The sequence below is a fragment of the Colletotrichum fioriniae genome (genome assembly GCF_027942845.1).
Source record: "Colletotrichum fioriniae strain IMI 355084 chromosome Unknown scaffold_12, whole genome shotgun sequence".
Taxonomy (NCBI): domain Eukaryota; kingdom Fungi; phylum Ascomycota; class Sordariomycetes; order Glomerellales; family Glomerellaceae; genus Colletotrichum; species Colletotrichum fioriniae.
The window spans coordinates 1,342,207-1,365,765 of NW_027076848.1; the positions used below are offsets into that span (position 1 = coordinate 1,342,207).

The 23,559-nt window shown below is 51.8% G+C and overlaps 4 protein-coding genes across 4 annotated transcripts; 3 read left to right on the top strand and 1 right to left on the bottom strand.

Moving 5' to 3' along the window:
- Positions 1 to 3,600: 3,600 nt before the first annotated feature.
- On the top strand, positions 3,601 to 6,827 carry N0V96_009587 (uncharacterized protein; the record flags this gene model as incomplete). The annotated part of the gene is made up of 4 exons (XM_053190259.2): positions 3,601 to 3,681; positions 3,953 to 4,117; positions 4,209 to 4,544; positions 4,599 to 6,827. The coding sequence occupies 4 exons, from the start codon at positions 3,601 to 3,603 to the stop codon at positions 6,825 to 6,827; spliced, it is 2,811 nt and encodes a 936-aa protein (XP_053052189.2).
- Positions 6,828 to 7,572: 745 nt separating this feature from the next.
- N0V96_009588 (uncharacterized protein) lies at positions 7,573 to 8,748 on the top strand (the record flags this gene model as incomplete). Its single annotated transcript, XM_065758692.1, has 2 exons — positions 7,573 to 7,581; positions 7,726 to 8,748. 2 exons carry the CDS (start codon positions 7,573 to 7,575, stop codon positions 8,746 to 8,748), a joined length of 1,032 nt encoding a protein of 343 aa, XP_065612757.1.
- Positions 8,749 to 12,649: 3,901 nt separating this feature from the next.
- On the top strand, positions 12,650 to 14,401 carry N0V96_009589 (uncharacterized protein; the record flags this gene model as incomplete). The annotated part of the gene is made up of 3 exons (XM_065758693.1): positions 12,650 to 12,656; positions 13,025 to 14,005; positions 14,118 to 14,401. 3 exons carry the CDS (start codon positions 12,650 to 12,652, stop codon positions 14,399 to 14,401), a joined length of 1,272 nt encoding a protein of 423 aa, XP_065612758.1.
- A 524-nt stretch (positions 14,402 to 14,925) lies between these two features.
- Positions 14,926 to 15,448, bottom strand: N0V96_009590 (uncharacterized protein; the record flags this gene model as incomplete). Its single annotated transcript, XM_053190262.1, has 3 exons — positions 14,926 to 14,975; positions 15,042 to 15,186; positions 15,245 to 15,448. 3 exons carry the CDS (start codon positions 15,446 to 15,448, stop codon positions 14,926 to 14,928), a joined length of 399 nt encoding a protein of 132 aa, XP_053052192.1.
- Between the last annotated feature and the right edge of the window lie 8,111 nt (positions 15,449 to 23,559).

A 23,559-nucleotide genomic window follows, 5' to 3' on the forward strand; every position in this document is an offset into this window, starting at 1 on the left:
CTTGAATGCCGCGCCAGCGAGCCCGATCAACCACGAACTTTATAGGTTCATTACGCATCTTGTGGTAAACGAGTTCGGGGCTGCGATTATGTCTGGCCGTATGCCGGATAACGTGACGGAGAGCACTTGGCCAATAATTGCCCAGGACTTTTTGAAGGTTGGGCCCGGGAACGTGGTTATCACGCTGGGTGCCAAAGGTGCCTTCTACGCCGACACAAAGGTCTCCGGGCACTGCGCTGGATATCCCGTCCCCGTCATGAATACGACTGGAGCAGGGTGAGTGGTCCATACTCTTCATATTCAGATGATGTCACAAGACTAATACAGGTACTAAGCGATACCTTTACTGGGGCGTATGCAGCCGACTATGTGCGTCAGATATCCAGTCCATCTGTAGATTGGGATATTCAGAGTGCCGTCGTTCGCGCGAATAAAGCTGCTGCTATCTCTATTGGGAGAATGGGCGCTCAGGGGCATATTTCTTAGGCGGTTGAAATTGATCAGTTTAACATGATGGCAGAGAAGACTTTTGACTAAGTCCTGAGGCAAAACCTGTAATTTATTCAGAATTATGAGCTTGTTTTCCCTGTTCTGTTTTAATCACTCTATGACCACGCCGTGGAATGACGCCCGAATGGTGCCAGGCCGAATGGCGGGAGTACGGAGGGCTGCGCAGGCACCGGTTCCGGGCGGGGTTAAGGTTATCGGAAAGGGGATCAAGGAGGGAATTCGGCCCAGGATTTCCAGATGTGGCTTTGGTGTAGTATTACAATGCTGGTCATGGCTGAAGACGCCTAGATCGAGAGGAGGTGCAGCGCAAAAGATCGTGGGGTGTTCAGCCGCAATGCGAGGGTGTGCTTTTGCCAGCTTCCGACCTCGGCATAGCTTCTGAAGAAGTCAGCTGCCCCATCTCTCTCTCTTCCGTCTGCTAGAATTTCAAGATGCAGCGCTCCCAAAACTTGTGGAAAGAAGAGTATCAATTTGACCATGTCACCAGAATTGGACCACAAAATGCCATGGTGAGGGTGGGTAAGTGAGTATCCTGTAGCATGTTCTACTTTGGGACCAAGATCATCATCAAAAAGACCCCAAAAGCACGAGTCTTGCAAACGAGAACGAGATGTCTAGATCATGCAGCCCCTCGTGCTCCTCATCGCGCCGTGGTTCCTGGTGGCTGCGTGGCTTGCAGGTGTGGCAGCCCAGGGCATGCGCACCCCCGCCGCCCCTCCTTCTAGAACATGTGCAGATCTACCTCCCCGATCGGGATAGCAACCATAATGTCGGATATTCGATAGTGCCATTCTTGTTGGACTTGTTCTAACGTTGTCTGGGCTCCAAGTTCGTTTGGTGGGCTTCGGATACCTTCCTATGTGGTCTTAGGTCTTGCGTTTGGGTTTTGCGCGTATATCCAGAGAAATGTGCTCATTAGTCACCAATTTGTATCTTGGGTAGCCTGGATTGGTCAATGAACCGGATGGAGCGTGGTGGATATGCGTACGAGACCTTTCATCATTCTGTTACGCACTGGTTTGAAAGGAAAAAGTTGCAGACTGTTCAAGAGACGCGACATGCCGTCAGCATGAGACCAGATGAGGCAATGGTGCAGGGTGTCTCGGCTTCGGATGTGCCCTTGAAGCCCGCCCGGGCTGCCGCTCCGGCTACGTTGGCGTAGAGAAGAGAGGGAGCTTGCTGATCTTCATCGGGTAGAGACATTCAAACCAACAGCTCCTCACGTCAGCGAATGAGTCGATGATTTGATTAGCTGACGGGCTTGGACCTTGGTCGGTGAATGGGGCGTAAGGCGTGCAGCTCTCATGTTGCCAGGCGAAGTGCTCCACGATGGAGAGTGGGGGGGCGAAGCTGGAATAGGCACAGAGGATGCGAACGATGTGACGCTGCAGATGGGTGTTTCTTAGAGTTGTTTGTTTGCCTGTAAGCCTTGTTTTCTGTTGGTAGAGGCCGAGGATCCAGACTTGGCTCAAATCTTAATGCGCATGCGGGTGAAATTGTTGGTTCCTCTCGTTGCCCGACTGCTCGTGTTTGGGCGAATGCGGCGGTGACTGGCATTGAGGATATCTTGTAGAACGTAAGACCTATTGGGTCTTAACCATGGCTCAATAGCCTTTCAAGCCAATGTAAATGTTATTCCTCTCATAAGCAGTTCTTCTGGATTGAAGTCAAAAGAGAAGAAAACAATCTGATGTTGTTCAGTTGAAGGAGGAAGAGAGAATGGAACCTGGAGGGGTGGAGTAAGGTACCCCTTTCCGGTACGTACCGCTGACCCCTGCAGGTGGATCCTCGGATCGCTCAGCTGCCTAAATGGGTTAGAACAAGGTCCACTAGCTAATACGGGCTAAGCGGGAACGCACGGGCCATCAGCTTATCGCATTTACGAATGGCGCTAACAGGCGCCTTCCCTCGTGACACCCACCGCCGTCTCTTCCTCTCCCCATTCTCTCTCATATTCCATGAACCACCACTTCATGGATCACAACATGATCCGCTTATGTTTCTGATCGGTACCTGAACGAGCGGGGAAGTGACTCTTTGAAAGTAGAACGAAATTTGGCAACTTTCTTTCGCCGACCACGCGGCTGTATGCGCCTTTTCTGCAACATCCTCAAGCCATGAACGCCATGAACGCCATAGACGCCACCATCGATGCGCCCCAGCTCTCTCCAACGACATTGGTCACCAACTACTGTGTCGGTAGCGATGGCTTCTTTCTTATTGCCAATGTCTCGACTACGCGACGATGATAATATCCGTACGCAGATATGAATACCAGCGTATCGGACCGGTGCCTGAACCTGCCTTGGAGTGCGACAGGCCCACAGAGTGGCACATAGCCATTGCCATGTGCCTTTGGAGCAACAGGTACAACCTCTTGGCTGCCTTGCCACACATGATAGCTTCATCCATCCGTCGACGTTGTGTCTAGTTCCATAACATCGGACGAAATACGGCTGGCTACGAGGCAGTTCTCTCAAAGGATCGACCACTCCGCCGGATTCCTCGTCTGGCGAGATGGCCCCTCCTGCCCAACTCTGGCCCAAGTGCTCTGCCATGGACTGTTGAACGGCACCCAGACACAGGCCATCCACGACCCACGCTATCAAGACAATCCTAGGCCTTGATACCACCTCTTGGCATGCACAACGGCCGGGTTGTGGAGGACATCTCAAGGCGGTAGGTGTCCAACGAACGGCGCACCCGTACCGCACGCCATTCGCACTATTGGACCCCGCCTAGCCTGCACCCTCTGCGCCGTGCCATCCACTGCATCCCAACGAGGAAGCTCATCCAAGTCTTGGCGGCTCTTCGAATGAACAACCTCCATTGACCGGCATCAACGTCCAAGACCACGACTCGCCCGTCCGGACCCTTGCGAAATTACACTCTCGTTGTTTGCCCCAGATAGCACGGCCCGCGCCTCATGGGTCGCGCCATTCAACCGCCGGGCGAGCATGCCTATTCTCGCTCTGTCTCTCCATGCTTCGGCTTCCCCATCCCCCAGTCTTTGGACCTTGCAGCAAAGCACTCGATGCTCAACGCGACTCTGCAACTGGGCATGCAACTAAACATGCGCGCACAAGACAGATGCAGCTAGCTGCGTACAACTTGGTAGCCCTGGCCAATGAGCATGCCTCTGAATCCTGGATATCACGTCTTCAACAGGGGGTATGAGCAAGGTAGCTTCATCTTCCTCGTGCTACCTCTCATAACGTCTCTTGCTATGCCGAGCTTGAGACTGGCCGCACTGCTAAGCATGCGTGGGCTCGTGGGCTCATGGGCATCTGCCTCCCGGAATCGGCGACGCCACCTTACGGGCATCTGGTCGTCAGCGAGAAGCGTGAGATAAGGGCTACTTAAACCACGCCGCCGCCGCGATGCCATCTTGACATGGTTTTCTTCGGTAGCTTTGCGCTCTCTCACCCTCGTTCATACCAAGGCAAGACCCAGCAACCGGCAAGATGCGCATCTCGGCCACTGTTTCCGCCTTCGCCCTCGCTCTCCACCTTGGAGGCGTTGCGGCCTCGGCCCTCGCCAAGAAGCCAGCGATGAGAAGGAGACTCCTACCTTCATCGCCAAGAGCTTCATCATCGAATACGCTCCTGTGAGTGCCCGCTGCGCGTGGCTGCTGCCCGAAGAAAACCTTCCCAAAGGTTGTAGTCCCCAGCTGACACTCACCGTCTTTCTTACTCTAGGGTTCCAGCGCTCGCGTTCGTCGTCAAAATGTCGCCTCCACAGACGGCATCACCGTCGTCAAGGAGTTCGCCAGCAACGTCTTCTCCGGTGCCAGCATCGAGACTGACACCTTCACTCTCGACACCCTGCAGGAGCTGCCCGACGTCGTCAACGTCTGGGTCAACGAGCAGATCAAGCTTGCGCCGACAGAACCCAAGGCCGCTGCGCCTGAGGATGCTCCCACATACTCGACACACAATGCCACCGGTGTAGCCAAGCTTCACGCCCAGGGCATCTTTGGTAAGGGTGTCAAGGTTGGTGTTGTTGATACCGGTATCTGGTACAAGCACCCTGCTGTAAGTTGGAGCTGTGCACATCGTGAGTGCGAACATACACTTACAACATAATAGCTGGGCGGCGGTTTCGGCCCTGGTTTCAAGGTTGCCGATGGCTACGACTTTGTCGGTGATGGTTCATACCCGGCCAGCGGTCCTAAGGCGCCCGATGAAGATCCTCTCGACACCCGCGGCCACGGTACTCACGTTGCCGGTATCGTCGCTGGCAAGACTGACTCGTGGGTCGGTGTTGCCCCCGAGGCCACTCTTCATGCCTACAAGGTCTTCTCCAACGCGGCATCTACCGACACGGCGACTTTGATTGAGTCATTCCTCGCTGCCTACGACGACGGTGTCGATATCATCACTGCCAGTATCGGTGGCTCCAACGGCTGGTCTAACAACGCCTGGGCCGAAGTTGCTTCCCGTTTGGTCGATGAGGGTATCGTCGTCACCATTTCCGCTGGAAACAGCGGTGCCAGCGGCCCTTTCTACGGTAGCTCTGGATCGTCCGGCAAGAATGTCATTGCTGTGGCTTCCGTTGAGACGGAGGTCTTCCCGGCTATCCCCTTCGAAGCTACCTATGGCGGCAGCGAGACCGTTCGTGTGGGATACCTTCCTGCGGGAACCTACTTCCCCAACACCATTGTCGACTGGCCAATCGTCGCCCTCAACACCGATACGAGTGCCACCGCTGATGGCTGCACGCCCTACCCGGCGGGCAGCCCCGACCTGACGGGCAAGATCCCCTTGGTTCGTAGAGGAACTTGCACGTTCCAGGTCAAGCAAGAGAACCTCGCTGCCCTAGGCGCAAAGTACATCCTCATCTACAACAACGCTTCGCCCATGACGACCCCTAGTACCAGCAACACCGACAGCCAGATCGCCATGATCACTGCCGACTCCGGTGCTGCCTTCATCAACGCCATCAAGGCCAACACCACCGTCACCGCTGACTTCTCGGTCAACCCCGAGATCCCGATTGCTCTCGACTACCCTGCTGGAAACCGCCCCAACATCTTCACCAGCTGGGGGCTGCTGTACGACAACCAGCTGAAGCCTGACATTGCTGCCCCCGGTGGTAACATCTTCTCTACCTACCTCGACGGAACCTACTCCATCCTGTCGGGTACGAGCATGGCTTGCCCTTACGTGGCTGGTGTCGCCGCGCTCTACATCTCTGAGAAGGGTGGTCGCAGCGTCCAGGGCAAGGGTTTCGCCCGTGCTCTGTCCCGACGCATCATCTCCAGTGGTTACGCTCTGCCTTGGTCCGATGGAACTGCTACGGACTACGGCTACAGCGCGCCCCCGGCTCAGGTTGGTAACGGTCAGATCGACGCCTGGAAGATCCTCAACTACGACACCCAGCTCGAGTTTGAGAAGATCCAGCTCAACGACACCCGCTACTTCAGCCGTTACCACGATGTTACCGTCACCAACAACGGAAAATCAGATGTCACCTACAAGTTCTCCGTTCAGCCCGGTGCTGGTGTGGATGCCCTCGCGTGGATCCCCGCCACCTCCAGCCTTCCCGGTACCAAGCGTGTCAAGACCTTTGCCCAGCTCGCCCCCAAGACGTACACTCCGGACATCAGCCTTCCTCGTGACTTCACCCTGAAGGCTGGCGAGACCAAGACTGTGTCCGTTAACTTCAACAACCCCGATAATCTCGGCTGGAACGCGACTGGCCTGCCGCTCTACGGAGGCAAGGTCGTCATCCAGGGCAGCAACGGCGAGCAAGTCTCAGTTCCCTATGCCGGCGTCGGTGCTGATCTCCGCAACACCCTCGGCGGTGTCCACGAGGCTGGCTGGCCCCAATCTGTCTCCACTGTGAACGATATCCCCATCAGCCAGAAGGCGTCCTACTCCTTCGACCTCAGCATTGAAGCTCAGGACTTCCCTAGGATCTTCCAGAAGCTCCTTTGGGGAACCCGCCAGACACGTTGGGACATCTACGAGGCTGGCTGGACTGAGCGCCAGTGGGTCTACCCTCCCGTTGAGGGCCAGAACGGCTACATTGGTTCGGCCGCATCATGGGTCGGCTCTGGCGAAATCCAGACCTTTGACCCCGCGCAATATGACCCCAACGATACCTTCACCTACCCCATCACCGACATTTACCGCAACGCTGGCGCGACCTACCACGAGCACTGGTGGTTCGGCAAGTTGGGCAACGGCACACAAATTGCGCCTGGTAACTACACCTTGCGCTTTGCCGCTCTCCGACCTTTCGGAAATCCCACACACGCGGACAACTGGGATGTCTACAAGACCCCTCAGATCCAGATCACGGGACAGTACTAGACGTAACGACTTGATCTTACGAGCGCATAGTATGATAAAGTAATGATTTAATAGAACTATAATACTTCTGAGAATTTACCAATGCTTTGTGCAATTTTGTGTGAGGTCTCGAAACAAATTTCCCAGAAACATGTCTGAACCGGCCGCTGGTAGCCGGACCCCGCCTCCCTTCACGAAAGTCCCCGTACCACACCCTGATGCCAATTGCTGCAGCTCGTTTACGAGTTCGCTCAGTTGCCCCGCGTCAGCCTCACGTATGGCGACATGAACCTACGGCAGCCTACATGACGCGACCCTTCATCGAGATACGCAAAGTAGCAAAGATTCTCCGATGACCATTGACGACTCATTCGTCGTGCAGATTAGCCCCGCCGCTAATGCATAAAGAGACCTTTCTGTATCCCGAATCGACAGAGGAATGGCTGTCAGTAGAAACGAGGCAAACGGGCTCACTTCCTCGCGGCCCGCGCCGCAGAAGTGGGCTTGATCGAGCTGGGATGGTTGGTAAGTGGGATTCGGCTTGCAGACCGAGATCCTGATGGCAATTTGGTGATCATTTTAGCAAATATGAGCGAGTGATAGCCCACACATATGCAGGTCCCGTAAGAAACTTGATTTCTGCACATGTGAATTGAGAGGGGAAAGATATCGGTTGGCTGGTGACTTTCGACACTGATCTTCGCTCTGTTGTCTGGGACGGTGTACCTGATTTTCTTGTGTGAGAGATCTAGCGTGTCTTCGCACAATGACCTATGTCAACTGAAAGAAGTATATCTTGGCCAAGGCTCCCTCGATTACCACCATGACTTTATGAGAACAAGACAGCAAGCGACGAAACATATTCGCTAGTATCATTAGTTATACTCTACACTATCCGCGTTCTCAAATTACCGCCAAGATGACGATCGAAGAGCAGCCCGAGCAGTTCAACAACACACGCAAAGCTGACTTCAAATCAATCTACAACCAGCCCGATCCCCGCGCCTACTTCGCGGCACTAACGCCGCTGCAATACCAAATCCCGCAACAGGCACTTCCCTTTATCAAGCGCGTTCTCCAGCATATCTCAACCGGCGACCCATCTCCAACCTCCAACGGTGATGATGTGGTGACCACAGTAAACAAAGTCAAGGTTCTGGACGTATGCTCCTCCTACGGCATCAACGCTGCCCTCCTCCGCCACGACATCGATATGGACGGCCTGGCGGAGCACTACGCCTCCACACCTAAACTCTCCTCTCGTGAGCAGATTGAGGCAGACGAGCGGTTCTTTGCGGCACATAAATTGCAGCGCGACCAGGGCTCGAATAACGATTTCGAGGTACTCGGCTTAGACGTCGCACCCGAGGCAATATCATATTCCGTTAAAATAGGCCTCCAAGAAGCCGGCTTCACAGAGAACCTCGAAACCCACGACCCCTCACCAGACCTCCGTCAAGCACTCCGCGATGTAAACCTCGTGGTGTGTACCGGCGGCGTAGGCTACGTCGGCGCCTCCACCTTTACCCGCATCGCTGCCGCAGCCAAGGCATCTCCTTCGTCGCCCTCGCAGTTGTGGATGGTGACGTTTGTGCTGCGCGTCTTCTCGTTTGATGAGGTTGCGGAGAGATTGAGGGCGGAGTTTGGGCTTGTGACGGAGAAGGTTGAGGGGAGGGTGTTTCGTCAGCGGAGGTTTAGTTCGAGGGAGGAGCAGAGGGCTGCGGTGGAGGATGTTAGGAGGAAGGGGCTTGATGAGAGGGGGTTGGAGGGGATGGGTGGTTTTGGGCGGAGTGTTGGATTACGAGGCCTGAGGGTTGGAGGGGGGATATTGGGGAGTTGGTTGAGGGTCTTTGAGGTTGCGAGAGATGGGAGGTTGGTGACCGGATGCTCGCTTTCGTGTCTTGATGGGTTTAGAGGTTCGAATCGGCGGCTCGATAGTTGAAACGAATTGTAGAGTACGTAAGGTAGATGGGTAAGTCGTGGAGCTGACCTCTTAGACACTTCGGAGTGATCACTAGTCGGCAGACTTAAGTCTCGCAGCTAAGCCATGTCGAAGATGTAGGCACTGCAGAAGTTTGCAGTGGATCAAGACAGGTGGTCCATCACGATGGGTTGTCGAGTGACGAGCGACGTGGCCTGGAAAACTCGTGCTGTTTCCCAGGATTGGACTGAGTTGAGGATCCCATTGATCAATGAATGCAAACTTCAGCGTCTCTCAACTGGCAGAGTTTTCCGACTTAGGTGACTGAAACTCGACTTTGACTCGGAGAGCGCTGGTTTGTCTATCCGTTGGCGTGGAGGCTCGTGACGAGTCAACTTCCATCATGCAATCGTGGCAATCCTTCGAAGCCCAGGTCTGCGTAGAAGGAACGCATTGCTGAGGTACGTAAGATGTTAGCTCTTCAGCACTCAAAACTGGCTTTAAGATCAACGGCAATCGCGAGTTGACTTTGAGGTTTCATGTATTTGTCAAACCTTTTGCTTGGCCTTTTGGCACGCGCACTCTTTGCATCTCTGATGCTGGAGAGTACGCGAGATTCGATGCATTGCGTCGTCTCTAGTCGTTTCCAAGGAAAAGCCACCCCATTTGTCGTGGTTTGCATCAACCATAGATCGATCGTCTCCTGATAAGGTAAGGTCGGTCCTTAACAGCTCTCTGGCAAGTTGACAGCTTTCACTCGGACTCGACTATTTCCTTGTCGATAACGAGGATGGAAAGACTTTGCACCAACGCCAAGGCAGCGACTGTCATACTGGGCTGAGTAGATTTACGCTTAATACTAGCGTACCATAAGGACCACAACCAACCAAAAAGACGAAGTGCACTCGGACCTCGAAAGAACAGGAGATTCTCACGGTTTGTCTCAGCTCGCAATTTCCCTCAACTGGTGAACTGGTGAATGCGCATAGTTGTTAGTTAACATGGTCGACTCGATTTGGGCCCCATCTACCCACCAGCATGTCAAGGTGCACCTCGATACCCGCAGACCAGTCACACCACTCACAACGTAGACCCGCGCCCCCTCGGACACACTTACCGTGGTAGGGTACATTTCTATATGCAAACCGTTACGGAAAAAACCGACGCGTGTGGAAAAGACCGAGTAGCACCGACCGACAGATTATTGATCTGCTTACCAGGGCTGGCACAGACACGTAGGCCATATGGGATCTTCATTGTCATTGGATCAGCATTTCTTTACAACATTCCTTGACGGAACATTATTCAGCAGTAAATCTGTCGACGTGATTCCTACGATAAGATTTGAAGAACGCCTTACCTGAGTTGCATGGGTCAGACCAGAATTGTAGGACGGACTTTTTTTCGGGTGGGTCGAGGCCTCCGAGCCCAAGCCTCCCCCTGTGTTGCTTAAGCCCCTTGTATGTTTATGTTACATGAGGGACCCTTGACAGACTTGCATGCCGTATGCGGGGGGCGCCGTTGGTAGTCTCAGAACATTGAAGCTATTGCCAATTGGAGGCCATCTCCGCGGGGCTCGGGGAACGTTCCCCATATTGCTCTGTACTGATTATATCATATCCGTACCTAGGTATGCCTCTTCAGCTGGTGAATACAAAGCAAAGGGACCGGCTTCAGTTGACTGAGGCTGTTCTCGGGGCTTGGTCTGATGAGCACCGCCTTAGGTCTCATGCAAGCTACAGCTGTCAGTGAGACTCGTCGCAGCGCTGACGCTTACCGTCCAGTGAAAAATGGTGTCACCTTTCCATCCCATATTATCGGACACGTCTGCTTCAGAGCTTGTTTCTGGCCCCTAGACGAATCTTGCAGATCGACACTGACATGGCCGAGCTTGGACTTGGCTGGGGAAATACCCCCCTTGAGCTCGTGTCTCAAAATACAAAGCTCTACCTAAATTAAAGCCGTGGAAAAGAGCTCTTTCCATGGCGCAGTTCAGCAGATCGGATGACATCTCGTACCTCGTCGAGTTAAAGTCCAGCATTACATGTTTGTACGCGTGGCCGTCATCGTCCTGGCGGCGTCTTGTGGCCTTTTTGGTGACCTTGCGCTGGGCGCGAACTAATATTCACCCCGAGCTACAAAAGTTCATGACCTGCCTAATGTATGTGGCCGCCAATCAATGACTTCGAGCAAGAACATTCCTAATCGCGTCACTCATCGGGTTTCGGCAGTATGCCCACCAGATTAATAATTATCCAGCATCTTCTACAGCGTGTCGTTAAATTCTTAGTGCCAGAAATGTTTCGATCAGTGCCATCAAACACGCATCGCAGCTCATCGGAGGCTGCGCAGGATATTCCGCTTGACATGCTCCATGACGCAGTTGGCCAAGTTTAGTCAAGTTGAGACGCTGCTGGCGTTGGTAACTAGCGTGGCACACGATGGGTCCTGGGGGTTCAGTGTGGATAAGTATGTCAATGATCCTAGATAGATTGTCCAAGCATGGCAAGTTTTCGGGCCAAGAGTTGGAGACATTGATGCTAGCGAGACACGAGCGCGAAGCCCCTGATTCACTCCACGGGCAATCACTAATTTGTGCCTTCAACAACTGAGAATCTTCGGCGCTTGGTTTACAACACTGATTGATGGGGAGATTTACTAGTTGAACTTACTTTAACATATGACTCTTGAAGACAAAAATAGAGTTGACAGCCAAGGGGATCGTTGTCCAACGACCTGAGCTATCTCCCTAGTCAGGCTTAATCGTAGGAAACGTCAAGCTTCAAGCTCTAGTCGTTAGTTTGTAGAAGGACTTGAAATAACAACGATACCACGTTGCAAGCGTTCGTGTTCTAGGCAGCAGCCAATTTGAGTTTCACATGTTCCAGGCCTAGGTTCCCTGCAGACGTAAAGGCCCGGCGCTAGAAGCACGGAGCTTCGGAGGCTTGGGACTAAACTAACCTACAATTGGCGGCGGCCTTACGCCGTTATTCCGAATCGCAGCACAGACGACCGGCACTCGATGCCGAGTCCAACTTGCCGTTGGAAAATGTGACCTGGGCAGGGATGTCGGTTGTCGAGAGAGATCTGAGACTGGGCCACTTGAATCTCCAGACTCCACGGACCACGGGGCGAGGGCCTAGAGGGTATGTCCATCTCAGGGGAGACGGGGAATAGACTAGGAGTAGGAGGGCATTATCGGCCAGTCAAACTCTTTTGAGAACCCCCGAGAAACGTGACGAGACTGATACTCGGCCTCGTAGGGCTGAAAGAAGCGTTTTACTCAATCTATCGGCGTCGCCGCGTGATCCACGCCGACTAGGCAACTGTTTTTCTCGACCCGGTGGGCTTGATTTGGACAATCTGGAGTCTTCAAAACTGCCTCACCATCACCAGCCCCATATTTCATGAGAGAAAAACTTACGTTTTGTCTGTGTGATTGGTTCTGTCGTAAAAGACTAAAACCTAGCGTCCAAACGCATGTCAATTCTGACGAAGGGGCTGACGTCGCAGGGTCCAGCCAGGGGCACACGGCGGCCGAGGGTCGCGATCATCCGGATTCGACACGTTGGCCTTATATAGTGGACGCCGCCCGAACGCGCCAATCTTGGCAAGTGTATCCCCCTGTCTTAGTTCCTGCGCCCGCACAACCCGATTTCCGAGAGAGCCTCACTCCCAACGGTGTACGGAGTACTGAGTTCAGGATTCGACGGCCTGTCAGTGGCTACCTTGCCCTCTTACCAGTGAATCCTATGCGCCTAGATACGCTCGCATATACTATTACGCACGCTACGCAACCGAAGCCGACAATGTCATTGGATACCTCGATACCGGGTACGGGAGTCTTCTCGGTGGTACCCGCACCCAAGAAACCCAAGCGGACTAGGGCGAGCGCATCAAAGGTCAGGACCGGATGTCTAACATGGTTTGTGACAACACTGATGCCACTGTAGTTTATTAAAGACTGGTTCAACTGACGCCACCTTCCCCATTGACAGCAAGTAAGGCTTCTCCGCCTCTCCCTACAACTATCGACTGTGCTGCTTCATCCTCCGCGTAGACAACTCTAGTTCCTCAGCAGCTAACAAAGATTTCGTTATCAGAGCCCGACATGTAAAGTGCGATGAAGCGAAGCCGTTCTGTAAGCGGTGTAGCAAGGACAAACACAAGTGCGATGGGTATCCGACGTTGCTCCCAAGCAAACGGCCGAGCCCGGCATCATCATGCTCGACCCGCTCGATTCCTCCACTTCGACGGCGCCCCATCAACTCAGTAATGCAGCTATCGCCTCCTGTAGATTGGGACGTCTCCGGCACAACCCTCGAGAGGTTGATGTTCCACCACGTCAACCGATGTACTGTCCCGGATTTCGGAACCGCCACACCTCTCGCCAAGTTATGGAGCAACTACATCCTACCACTGGGCTACTACTCCGACTCGGTAAAGCACGCCATCATTGCACTCGGCGTAGCTCACAGGGGATTCCTCGAGAACCCATACTTTGATGAACAACCTTCCGAATCCGCCCTAGCGTTTAACGATCTAGCCGTGAGGCACTACCGAAAGGCTGTCTCAGAAACGATACAGATCATGGCCGATCCGTCACCCGTCAACATTCGAATCACGCTCATCTGTTGTCTAGTATTCGTTTGTTACGAGATTGTGCGAGGTCAATACGACAAGGCTATCCAGCACTTGAGAGCTGGGTCCAAAGTTCTCGAGTCGCTCCACCAAGCGGCAATATCTAATCAACGCGACCCCTTGTCCCTGTCAGCCTACGACAGACAGCTAGCAGACACGGTCAAGAAACACTTTGGCCAGTTGTGTGACATCACAACCATGTTCACATGCGTCGGCATGGACACCTCAATGCTCATTGAAGACGAGGTTGTCCCCGACCTATCTTACTTCACACAGCCAGAACCCGAAGACGAGCGCAACACACCATTTGAAAACGTATCCGAAGCTCGGCACCGGCTGCACTTTGTCGAATTGACGTTCTCAGACGCCTTTGAAGACAGCTGGTTTTGCGAATCCGATAACTGCTGGCACTCAGGCCCCTCGGCTTGCAATACGCCGGAGCCTCCGCAAGAGGTGCAAGACCAGCAAAAGGCAGCGTGGGATGAGGCAACAAGGCTTTTCGACATTTGGTGTTGTCGCTTCGATCTGCTGCAGGAGAATTTGCCGGAGATTCTGGAGCCGGCGGATCTGAACGAGCTGAAAGCGCTTCGCTTCTCTCGCAAGAGCTGGGAGATTTTCAACGCTCAAGAAGGGCCGTGTGCCATGAAGAATAGCAACATGGCCGAATTGCACGGGCTCGTTGACATGGCCGAGGAGGTTGTGGCCAGCAGGGAGGGACTTCCCCCGACCAATGTTTGCTCTCGCGGCAGACATTGTTCCCTCGCTTGCGTACATTTGCGCCTTTTGCGACAATGTTGACCTCGAACGGAGGATCGTCGATGTTCTCCGTGGCATGAAGCGAAGGGAGGGCATGTGGGACAGCCGGGAACTGGCGAATCTGTATGATCTTGTCATCCAGGCCAAGACTGGCAACCAGTGGAAGGACGAATACAACTGGGAAACACTACCAAGCCTTGCGAGAATGATGGCAAATCTGTCTTTGTCTGGTTCGGGTGATCGAGCAGGACCGCCGAGTCCCTTGACTTTGCTTTGAGTGTGCGGCATGAACGGAAGCGTGGAGTTTTGGGGTGATACAAGGAAAGGAGTTTTGATTCGTTCAAGATGGAAACTTTCACTTCATGGTTGCAGTGAGGACGGATGACTCGACTTAGTTTTCGACTCTATAGTCCGACAGCACTGGTCTGATGTTTCAGTGAGAACATCATTTCGTAGAAATGAGATCAAGTCGTCAAGGACAGAGTTTTAGAGCCTAGGGGAGAATCGAACCCAGTACCGTGTACGAAAGAAATCGAACACTAAACATTGAAATGTAGCTACTAAGTATGCAAAACAAGAGGGACCAAAGTATGTACAAGAAGGGTATGAACTTTTGAAAAAGTGTCCATGGTTTTCATCCAGCCACATCGCATCTGCCCGCGCAGCGGCAGAGATTGGAGGTCGTTCAAATCATGCTCTGTGATTCGTCAAACATCATTCGTGGCCTCCCAGCACGACTCGCCACCCACCACTTCGGAGGGTGTTTAGCGGTAACTAATTGAGGCGTCTCATTTCCGTGGATCATGAGGTGCAGCTCAGAGTTCCGTACTGGTTAGACACGGGCGTAGTATCTGGTACGAAAATATCGTTAGAAGGTTGTCGAGACCCATCTAAGGGGAAGAAAAACAGCCACTGACCAAGCTCGATTTGGCTCTCGGAGCCGTTGCAAGAGCAGCTCAACCAGACTCGGGTGGTGCCGAAAATCGGCCCATAGACCGGATCCTCGATGCGATAGACATAACAGTCGCTGCAAGAATCACCCAAGTGGCCCTTGCCGCTGTACTACACCAAGAGAGTCAGCAACAGAAAGCACATGAGGTTGAATCGACAGTTCGCATACCTGAATCTTGGTGCCCGTATAGGTGAAGCATTGGTTGAGGTCGAGGGAAGTCGACTTAACCGTGCCCTTGCCGTCACCGGCGTTGCAGTTCGCCGTCAGAACCTGGGTTGCGGGGTCGATATGTTCGTCCGTGCAACTCTTGCTAAAGTCCCCTGCAGCGACTAGGGACGCTAGCATGGCAACGGCGATGGAGAAGGTCTTCATGGTGTGGGTATTGGTTCTGAGATGACTGATCTTGTGAGACGATTGTATCAAGGCTGGATATTGCTGCTGCAAGACTTGTTGTTCAGAAAGTCAGAAATGGACTTTGAAAGAGAGGCACATCCATTCTTTAATAGCCAGATGCGAATATCGGAGAATAAGTTGTTTTGCCGGGTGTTTTTTACTTCCGCATCATAGTTCCGGCCGACGGAGTTTGCAGCGTCGTATGCTTCGCTGCTTTCGGTTTGCCGTTGCAACCGCGGAATGCGTTCATTTGACCATAAGAACGTGACATCCAATACACCCAGTACCCAACGGGCAGGTGCGGAGCATCACTTTCCATGTTTGTGAATCTTAAAATCCAATCAGGGAGGTGAACGGCCCGGACTGCAACGGCGGCTATCTGCGAAAGCTTTACCAGAACTTTTGTCTTCCAACGAAGCGGACCCGACCAACCCCCCGATGAGGATGGAGCCGGCCGAGGGGCGGTGACAAGACATATCTGTTTGCCGTGTGATTATAACTCAACCCATAAGCAGGATGTCTGCCTCCCTTCTCGAGCGAACCAACGGTGAGGCACGCCCACCATGTAAGGTTACAATTAAGGCTTTGTCACAGCGGGACATTATGCAAGGGTTCCAAGATACCTGCATGCAGTGGATCTCTAACATCCTGTCTAGACGCAGATCCTGACATGAAATCTCCTCACTTCGATCGTCCCGCGCGGTACTTGACGCTAGCCTTGATTCACTCACGTGTTGAGTGGACGGGCAGATCTTTCCGATCACGGGGCGTGCGAGTCTCATTCAAAGTCATAAGCGGAAAGGCTTTATGGGTATCTACGCGGAGTGAAGGGTTCGGGCATGGAGTTGCTGACTTGAGAATCTGAGTACCATCACTTGCCAGTGCTCATGCTGAGAAACCGAGGTCACATTCTTTGGAGGTGAATTCTCAGGACTCACAACAGGTAACAGATATTTCTTGCATGGCAAACATCTGTTCATTCACAAACGGCGAGAAACGACAATAATGGAAGGTGAGTGCCAAGAGGGGACAATGAGAATAAGTACTTGATCGTGACACCGACCGGCAAGAGGTTTCGGCAGGCCTGATTGCCTCCCTTGCATCCTGTCCCCACCCCCACCTCCCGAGAAACCGGGTGATCCTCCATGCTTGCCACCAAACAAACCCGGATAGTGGTTATCATATCATAGGTCTAGGCCATGTTCATAGGAACTAGCGCGTCAAACGTCCCTGGCTCTCGACCAAATAGCTGAAACGGTTGGCTGTAAAATATCTTACATGTGATTAGACTCTCGCGAACCATTGCTGATTTGTGACGGCAGAGATGTTAGAAATTTGTCGGAAACCCAATGAAAAGACAACATGAGCAAGCACTCCATGATCATGCGAGAGATATGGAACGACTAGAAGCAAAAGGCCCGATGAATTGTACGGTGAGAATACCACATCGGTGAACTTATGCGCCAGATCACCCACCTAGGACACCAACGAGGTGACATGTCTGGTCTTTGATGGTCGAAATCTTCTGGCCACTAATGGTGTAAAGACCGTTCAATAAGGCAGGTGATTGATCGAGGTACTTAAGGCACCAAGGTATGCTCGTAACAAACGATGGCCCGATAAACCATGTTGGTTCGGGAACAAGCTAAGTAGTCTGGTTTGTTTGGTGATGTATTTTGCTGAAAGTGGCGACATGCAGTGGTGTGGCATATGCACCTTGATGCATGCCCCTTTTTCTCAGGCACGCAAATCTCCTTTCGAACTACTTTCATTGGTCATCGGAGAGAACAGACAGGTAATTGTCGACATCGAACGAGGATTACACCCGAATCCAGATTTACCGGACAGTCTATGCAGCAAGGAGATGGTCTTAAGAGCTTAATCGGTGGCGGCAAGCAATCTTAACGAAACAAGTTGCTGAACTAAGCAGGGTAGAAATATTGCTTGAAAGATGTTTTGGTAGATAGGATTATTGAGAAAGTTGTTGACAATTCTGGCCTCTCGTATTTGACTGCATCTGCTCTCTGTAATTGTCCTGACTAGCCTCCGCATATTCAACAATCCGGCCAAGGGTGCCTTTAACCCCTGTTTTGAATCTATAATAGCTTGAAAAGAGAACCTAGGTGGTTCGCGACCCTGGCAGTCTAGCGGACCCCGTTCTGTACAAAGAGAAGGAGTAAGCGAGTAGAACATCGTGGTTGGCGTACTGAAAGAGAAGGCTTGGGGTATGCCGATTTGAAAAGAAATGACCCAAACCATGATCACTCACCCAATTTTCGTTCAAGGGCGTTCGCCGCAGGTTCTTCTGCATTGGGAAATGGCATGTCCGTCGTAAATGCCAAGATCATCCATGCATTGCTGAACGCACTAACGAGGCTTGTTAGTCCATCTCAATGTATTCTCAACCATAATACACTTACAGCTGAAAGCTGACGCTTCTCCGCTTCGATAGAGCTCGCCGCAGAGGCCACGGCCATGATGGCGGTCAGGAACGCGACGACGGAGAAACGCATTTTGAGACTTGAAGGAGTTTTTTTTTTTTGGCTTGAAGAGAGTGGTCTAATCAGACTCGAAGCAGTTCAAGTTGACATGGATGGACCGGTGTGATTTATGAGATTGAGTTGTAATCAAGTAATCAGTCTGGTGGGTGCTTAGGCTTTATAGCCCTCTGATATCAATAACATTGGATAGAGCATGACGTTCTCGGCAAATCATTTTCACTTCCTACTACAGCAGAGATAATAGTGAGACTCACTAGTCATCTTGGCGGGGAGACAGCTTGCCGACAACTACCCTATGAGACTTGCAGTTCAGGATGTAAGGGTAAGAGTAGAATCCTATAGGATCTGCCAAGCTATGGAAAGTAAGCGTGGCAACGTTCTCAGTTTCCTATCCGGGACTCAATCGGCAAAATGACAAGACAACCTGAATCAAAGTCTCGTTGCCTTCCTTTCATGAACTAGGCGCGGTGCACTTATTGTGCAAGACTAGCATCCGTAAATCCGGAAACGAACTAGTACGCGATAGTTTCACTGTGTTGCTGTGGCACAGCGCTGTGATCCCGGGGCTGGCTGCAGAGCACACCTGTCATTGATACTCTCGCCTCTTCATACCTTCTCTTGTAGTCTTAGACCTCATCTGAGCCCTGACGAATTTGATAGACAACAATTTCATGTCTGATGGCTGCTCAGCAAAAATTTTCCTGGGACTCTAATATGAAATATGGCAGATCTAAATGTGACCTTCAGCCAAACTCATCTGGGCATGCCACGAATTGTGGATGTTATTGGCCAGCTGGGACTTGATCAGTCTAGGGTTCCAGAGTTAAGTTTAATCCAAAGAACTCCATGCGCTGCATCTTGTGAATCATACTTAAGTATCGACCTACATCGACCATTGATTTTAATGGCAGCCTCGATAGAATTTGGAATGACTCAGGTATTCCATAGCTAGACCATGACTCTCATAAAATAGGGAAATGCATGCCTGAAAGCTCCCTGTTATACTGAACGTAGAAATCACTCGGATCTAGGTATGCGATCTAATACCCCGAAAACCCCATAATAATAAGGATTAAAGATCCGTTCGGACTAAACAGTACATGGGCAGCGACTGACTCATCCTCCCATGCTCGACGAGTTGATCTATCAAGACTTCCCAGGAATAAGGTTATGAGCTTTCTGTTACACGAGTCAAAAATACCAAGTCCTGAGACTTCGAACGCGTCGAGTATTTCCACTGCATGTTCTCATGGCCTTTAGACCAGCCGATGAACTGGGCCTTATTGTAAGCCAAGATGGGTGAAAAGTCTCAATGCTCTAGCTTCACTATATTTTCAGGCTTTTGAGCGTACACGCAACTTTATTGCATACTTTTTTCGGGGGAGTGCGCTGGGATTTGGTACGTTATTTTCGCTTCATCGCCGCATGGGGACTCAGCGGACAAGCTCCCATTCTGAAGGGCAATGAATAAGTAGTTGCCACGTGGGAAGAGAGTTTTGGGCAAAAGTCTGTTCTATCACCGTGTCACGACATTCTGTACACCACACAAAGAGACCTGCGCTTCCCATGGATCGAGTGATCCCCGACTCTGTACCGAGCCGGGGAACCAAACCGTGTGTGCCATTGCGGAGTTGAACACGCCGCTCCATGTCCCGTGGCACTCTGCCGTCTCTTTATGCTCTGGAACGACGGCTACAAACCTTGTCCGAGCTCACGATAGCGTAGCTCGCGTGGGCAGTAATTTGCTCTCGCAATTCTTTAGCTAGCAGACAGTCTGACTCAGTGCAGCGGACTTGACGATGACCATCGTCCGTTTTGAGTTTGGCTTCGCACCGACAACTGCATCGCCCAAATGTCTCATCCGCATGCGCCGCCTCCCCGGCAGGCCTGGCTTGTTCCGATCCACATAGCTTCTCGTTTCGCTCGATCTAGACTGCAACCGGTTGTAGCGACAATTAGTGGCCTCATAAAGAGGGTGGAGCCCCCATCCTTCAAACACACGCAATGATCTCGTAATCATGGCTGGGCGTTGGTTCTGGACTTTTTTCCATCACATTCATGATCACGCCAGGTGCACGAAACGAGTTGCCTCAACCCTTAGATGACACGCAGCCATGAGCTGGACCAGACTGCGCATCGCGGTTTGGCTAGCATGCCTCGTCGTGGATGTGACAGCAGTATCGACGTCCATACAACTGACCACCATATCAAATGCGACTTCCCCCGGGGTAACATCACCAGCCCCCCTTGACCCGGCAGCAGCCGCGATGGAGCAGATGGCAGCCTCATTATCCCCATGCGCAGTAAGACCCCACTGATCTACTATTCTAAGTGCACGTTGACTCAGGGTATCGTAGTTGAATTGCACAACGAAAGAGGTTGCAAAGTCATCTTGCAACGCGACTGACTTTGCGTGTATTTGCACAAATCAATTGCTCAACGGAAATATTGGCGCATGTTTGGCACAGAATTGCACTGTGACTGAGTCTCTACGTATGACATCACTCGTTTGGAAGCGGTCTTCTTTTGAAGCTCATCTCTTTGTATGCAAGGCACTGCGGATACATTATGCTGACGGGCGCTCAACTACCAGAAGCACAGAAGTACTCGAAAACATCTTGCAGAGTACCCGTTCGTCGTAATACGGATCAAGGTCCCATCACTTGGACCCTCTTCCCTATTGCGGTGGTGGCTCTAGCTGCTCGACTGATCTCTAAAATCCCTTCTCTAAATCCTGCATTTTCGTTCGGCTGGGATGATTGGTTAATCCTTGCATCCACCATTGCGTTGATACCAGCAGACATCGGATCGCAAATTTGTGGGTTCACGGGCCGGCATCCTTATTCAAGAAGTATGGCTGACCATTTCCGTAGTGATCGGCATAGGTCTTGGGCAAGACATATGGATGGTATCTCCAGACAACATCACCCAGATACTCTTGGTAAGTATGACTCCAAAACCCCCTGCTTCCAATTAGTGGGCACTGATAGCACACTGACACAATGTCAAGCTCTTCTTTGTCGAAGAGCTTCTCTACTCATTCGTTGTAGCTGTCACCAAGTTGTCAATCCTCATCTTCTACCTGCGTCTCTTCGCTGAGACTTGGTTCCGGGTCGTTTGCTATGTCATGCTAGGGGTTACAACGGTCTACGGCATCGGGCAGATACTAGGTATCGTCTTCGTATGCTCACCAGTCAGTTACAATTGGACGCAGTGGGATGGTGAGCATCAAGGAAAGGTCTGTGCCCAGAATGTCCTCGACCTGGAATATTGCCATTTGATTCGGATCATTGGCTGACGTTGATACTAATTTTCAGTGCGGAAACGTCAGTGTCATGGCCTTCATCAATGGAGGAGTGAATATCGTCATCGACTTCATTTTGTTCATTCTGCCAGTTACTCAATTGTAAGACGATGTCAGAGACCGTTCAGTACTTGATCACTGATCAAAGCATCTAGCATCACTGTCTCATGGACCCTCAAGAAAAAGATCGGCGTGAGCCTCATATTTCTAGTTGGGTTATCGTAAGTACCGCTATAAATATCATAGCATGTCCTCTAGCGGCTACTGACTGCCCCATAGGGTGACAGCCTCGAGTGGGATCAGGCTGGCTACATTGGCGAAGTTCGGCGGAACGCAGAATCCGACTTGTGAGGGAGGTCTCATAGACTTTTGGAGACCATAGCTGACTCTGCATACAGACGATTACAAAGAACTATCGATTTGGTCGTTGGTCGAAATGCACACGAGTGTCATTTGTGCGTGTATGCCAGGGATGACATCTTTTATCCGACGCGTGTCTCCTCGGATGTATCGCATGAAGCAGTATACGCCTCAATTGCCGGACAGGAATCAGCCACGAACCGGGCGTTCAGTCGCTCGCCGGATTCAAGACACTTTGGCACGCATCACTACAATCAGGATAACCGGCAATCGCTCGAGCTGGGAGAGCTCACAAGCAACCGGAAAGAGCAGCGGCACGGAGAGCTCGACAACTAGCGACCCAAGACCAAACGCGTATAAAGACTACCTGACTTACGCACCTTATGCGGATGGTCAGGAAGGGGGGAATGAGATGAACACGTTGAGAAGTAGAGAGGTTACATAAACTTATTGCAATGGCACCGGAAGCACAGTAGAAATTTATTACTATTTTCAGACTCCGTCTCCGACTTGCAGCTCAGATGATCATCTTGAATCATTGATGCTACCAAGCTTCGCCAGTCAGGTTGCAATCCCATCGTACGTCCAGTTGAACTTCATCCTCTGCATGATAATCTCAGGCGAAACTTTAGCTGCCGCCACTCTTGAGTTCAGCTGAACCTGGGATGCGCGGCTACACCTGGCTTGGTCCCATTGCTTCAGCTTACCGGGCAAATCCTCTTTTCTGAAGTCGGGGTGAACTAGAACTCTGAGTGCTTCAGCATCTTCCAAAGCTTGGTTGGCTCCTTGTCCTTGATACGGCACCATAGGGTGGGCTGCATCGCCAATCAAAATAATTGAATCTTTCGTGAAGGTATTCAAAGGGTCTGCATCACGGAGTTGATAGAGTTTGACGTCAGACAATGTTCTTGTGATGTTGTGGTCAGCTTAACGTTCCTTCATCTCGAAATGTGGTAGGGTAGCTCACTTCATGAGTTGTAGAAGCCACGATGGAAAGTCCTTGAAAGTCTCAAGCATTTCGGGTACATCGCCATCTTTAGTCCAAGACTCTTCGGTCTCTTGCTGGAGCATACTGTCTGGGACAGCGCAAGCAAAGTTCATGATTTCCAGATCGCGACAGGGGTATACAACGACGTTTCGGTTCGACCCGTCCGCTGCAATAAAGGAAGACAGAAAAACGCCATTTTCATATCTTAGCAGATCCGGAATTTCTCCGAGAATATCCGACATTCTTGAACGACTAATGGTAAACCTGTACAAAGAAAGGTTCGCGGGAGTTGACTCGGCATAACACGGACCAGCGACAGTTCGACGGACTTTCGAATGAATGCCGTCCGCACCTGGATAGGCTTAAGGTTCAGTTGTCTTAGTTTAGCACAGCGACTAGACGTACCAATGATCAGATCCGCCTTGATCTCGGACCCATCTTCAAAGATTACAGCTCGATCTTGAGAGTCAACTTCCACAACGCGAGAGTTGTAAACAATCTTGGCAGGGTAGCCAGATAGACCCAGATCAGGGCTTGTTGCCGCTCTTAGCAAAGCATCTTTGAGATCCTGCCGATGGACCATCCACCACTCGGAACCGAAGCCTCGGAGGCAGTCGATTCTTGATTCTTTAATCAAAATGCCGTTTTGGTCATAACTCCTGAAGCCACTAGACACAACGGCTTTCAGGGACTCTTTAGTAAGTCCAAGTCTGGCAGCCATCTTCGAGCCATTTGGACCTAGTCCGACAGCAGCACCACTTTCTCTCGCTTCTGGATCGTTCCGCTCGTATATGGTGACATCATGGGCCTCTCGTAAGACCCGTGCTGCGGCAAGTCCGGCTATGCCACCGCCGATGATGGCAACTTGAAGGGCTGTGGAACTTGTCATCTTGATGCCCAGGCAGTAGAGCTTTTCTCTCTGCAGTCGAAGAATCGA